Source organism: Fukomys damarensis, unplaced genomic scaffold (genome assembly GCF_012274545.1).
Source record: "Fukomys damarensis isolate Sample0158 unplaced genomic scaffold, DMR_v1.0_HiC HiC_scaffold_16, whole genome shotgun sequence".
Taxonomy (NCBI): Eukaryota; Metazoa; Chordata; class Mammalia; order Rodentia; family Bathyergidae; genus Fukomys; species Fukomys damarensis.
Genome location: NW_022900928.1, coordinates 118,855,509 through 118,856,386, shown reverse-complemented (window position 1 = coordinate 118,856,386; position 878 = coordinate 118,855,509). Strand labels below are relative to the sequence as shown.

The 878-nt window shown below is 64.0% G+C and overlaps 1 protein-coding gene across 1 annotated transcript in view; it reads left to right on the top strand.

Moving 5' to 3' along the window:
* Window positions 1–346, top strand: part of Cfap65 (cilia and flagella associated protein 65) — a 36,754-nt gene extending 36,408 nt beyond the window's left edge. The window contains exons 34-35 of the mRNA XM_033764647.1: window positions 26–81; window positions 184–346. Coding sequence (XP_033620538.1) covers window positions 26–81; window positions 184–235 — 108 coding nt within the window. The 3' untranslated portion in view covers window positions 236–346. The remainder of the gene's footprint in view (window positions 1–25; window positions 82–183) is intronic.
* The last annotated feature ends 532 nt before the right edge of the window (window positions 347–878 follow it).

Genomic DNA, 878 nt, shown 5'->3' with positions numbered 1-878 from the left:
CCTGGTGGAGGCGAGCCGCGGGGAGGTGGTGCTCACCTCCCGGCCCCGCATCATTGCCCTGCCGCCCCTCGGCACGCCCAGGTGGGGACCGGCGGCCTCAAGGGAGAGGCGCTAGGGGCCGCAGGAGAGGGGAGCGCGGCGGGCAGCCTGGCCCCCACCCCACCTGGGCTTTCTGTCTCCCAGGACTCCGACCCCAGATCTGCTGCCGCGGATGCAGCAAGCGTCGGTACCCTGACCCGTGGTTGCACGTCTCACCTACTCTTTGCTGATGCCCTCGCACAGCCCCTCTGAACTGCCCCCCTAGATTTCGCCTGACCCCTCTCCACCGCCCCGCCAGTAAAGCGTCTAGCCCTTTTCTGCATCTACCTGGTCTTTATTTCCCGCAACTCGGGAAAACACGCACGCGCTCTCAGCCACATGGAAAGTGGCTGGGGTGGACGGGGTGGACGGGGTGGACGGGGTGGACGGCGGTGACTCCGCAGGTCCTGGGGCTGGGAGGATGCACTCCTGCACAACTCGGGTGGGCGAGAATTAGTTATCCGCGCTCGCGGCGGAGCGCTGAGTCCTGTCTGGCCAGTGGAGGGCGCTCTGAACGCGGTTTAGTGTACAAGAACCAACTGCCAGGCCTGGTTGGCGGAAACAGGTGGTCAAGGGACAGGACGGGCACCTCTTCTTACTGCCTCGTATGTCTGCTCCGAGGCTCAGCACTGGAGAGACAGCTTCTTACCATTTGCTGGGCTACCAGAACTCTGCTAAGAGTCTGGAAAGGAAGGGAAACTGAGGCATGCCCAGAGGGCGCGGAACTAGGCTGCGGGGGATGGTCCAGGTCATCTCTAGACCCTACGAAGTGACTCCCAGTGTGACTTGGTCCCCGACCA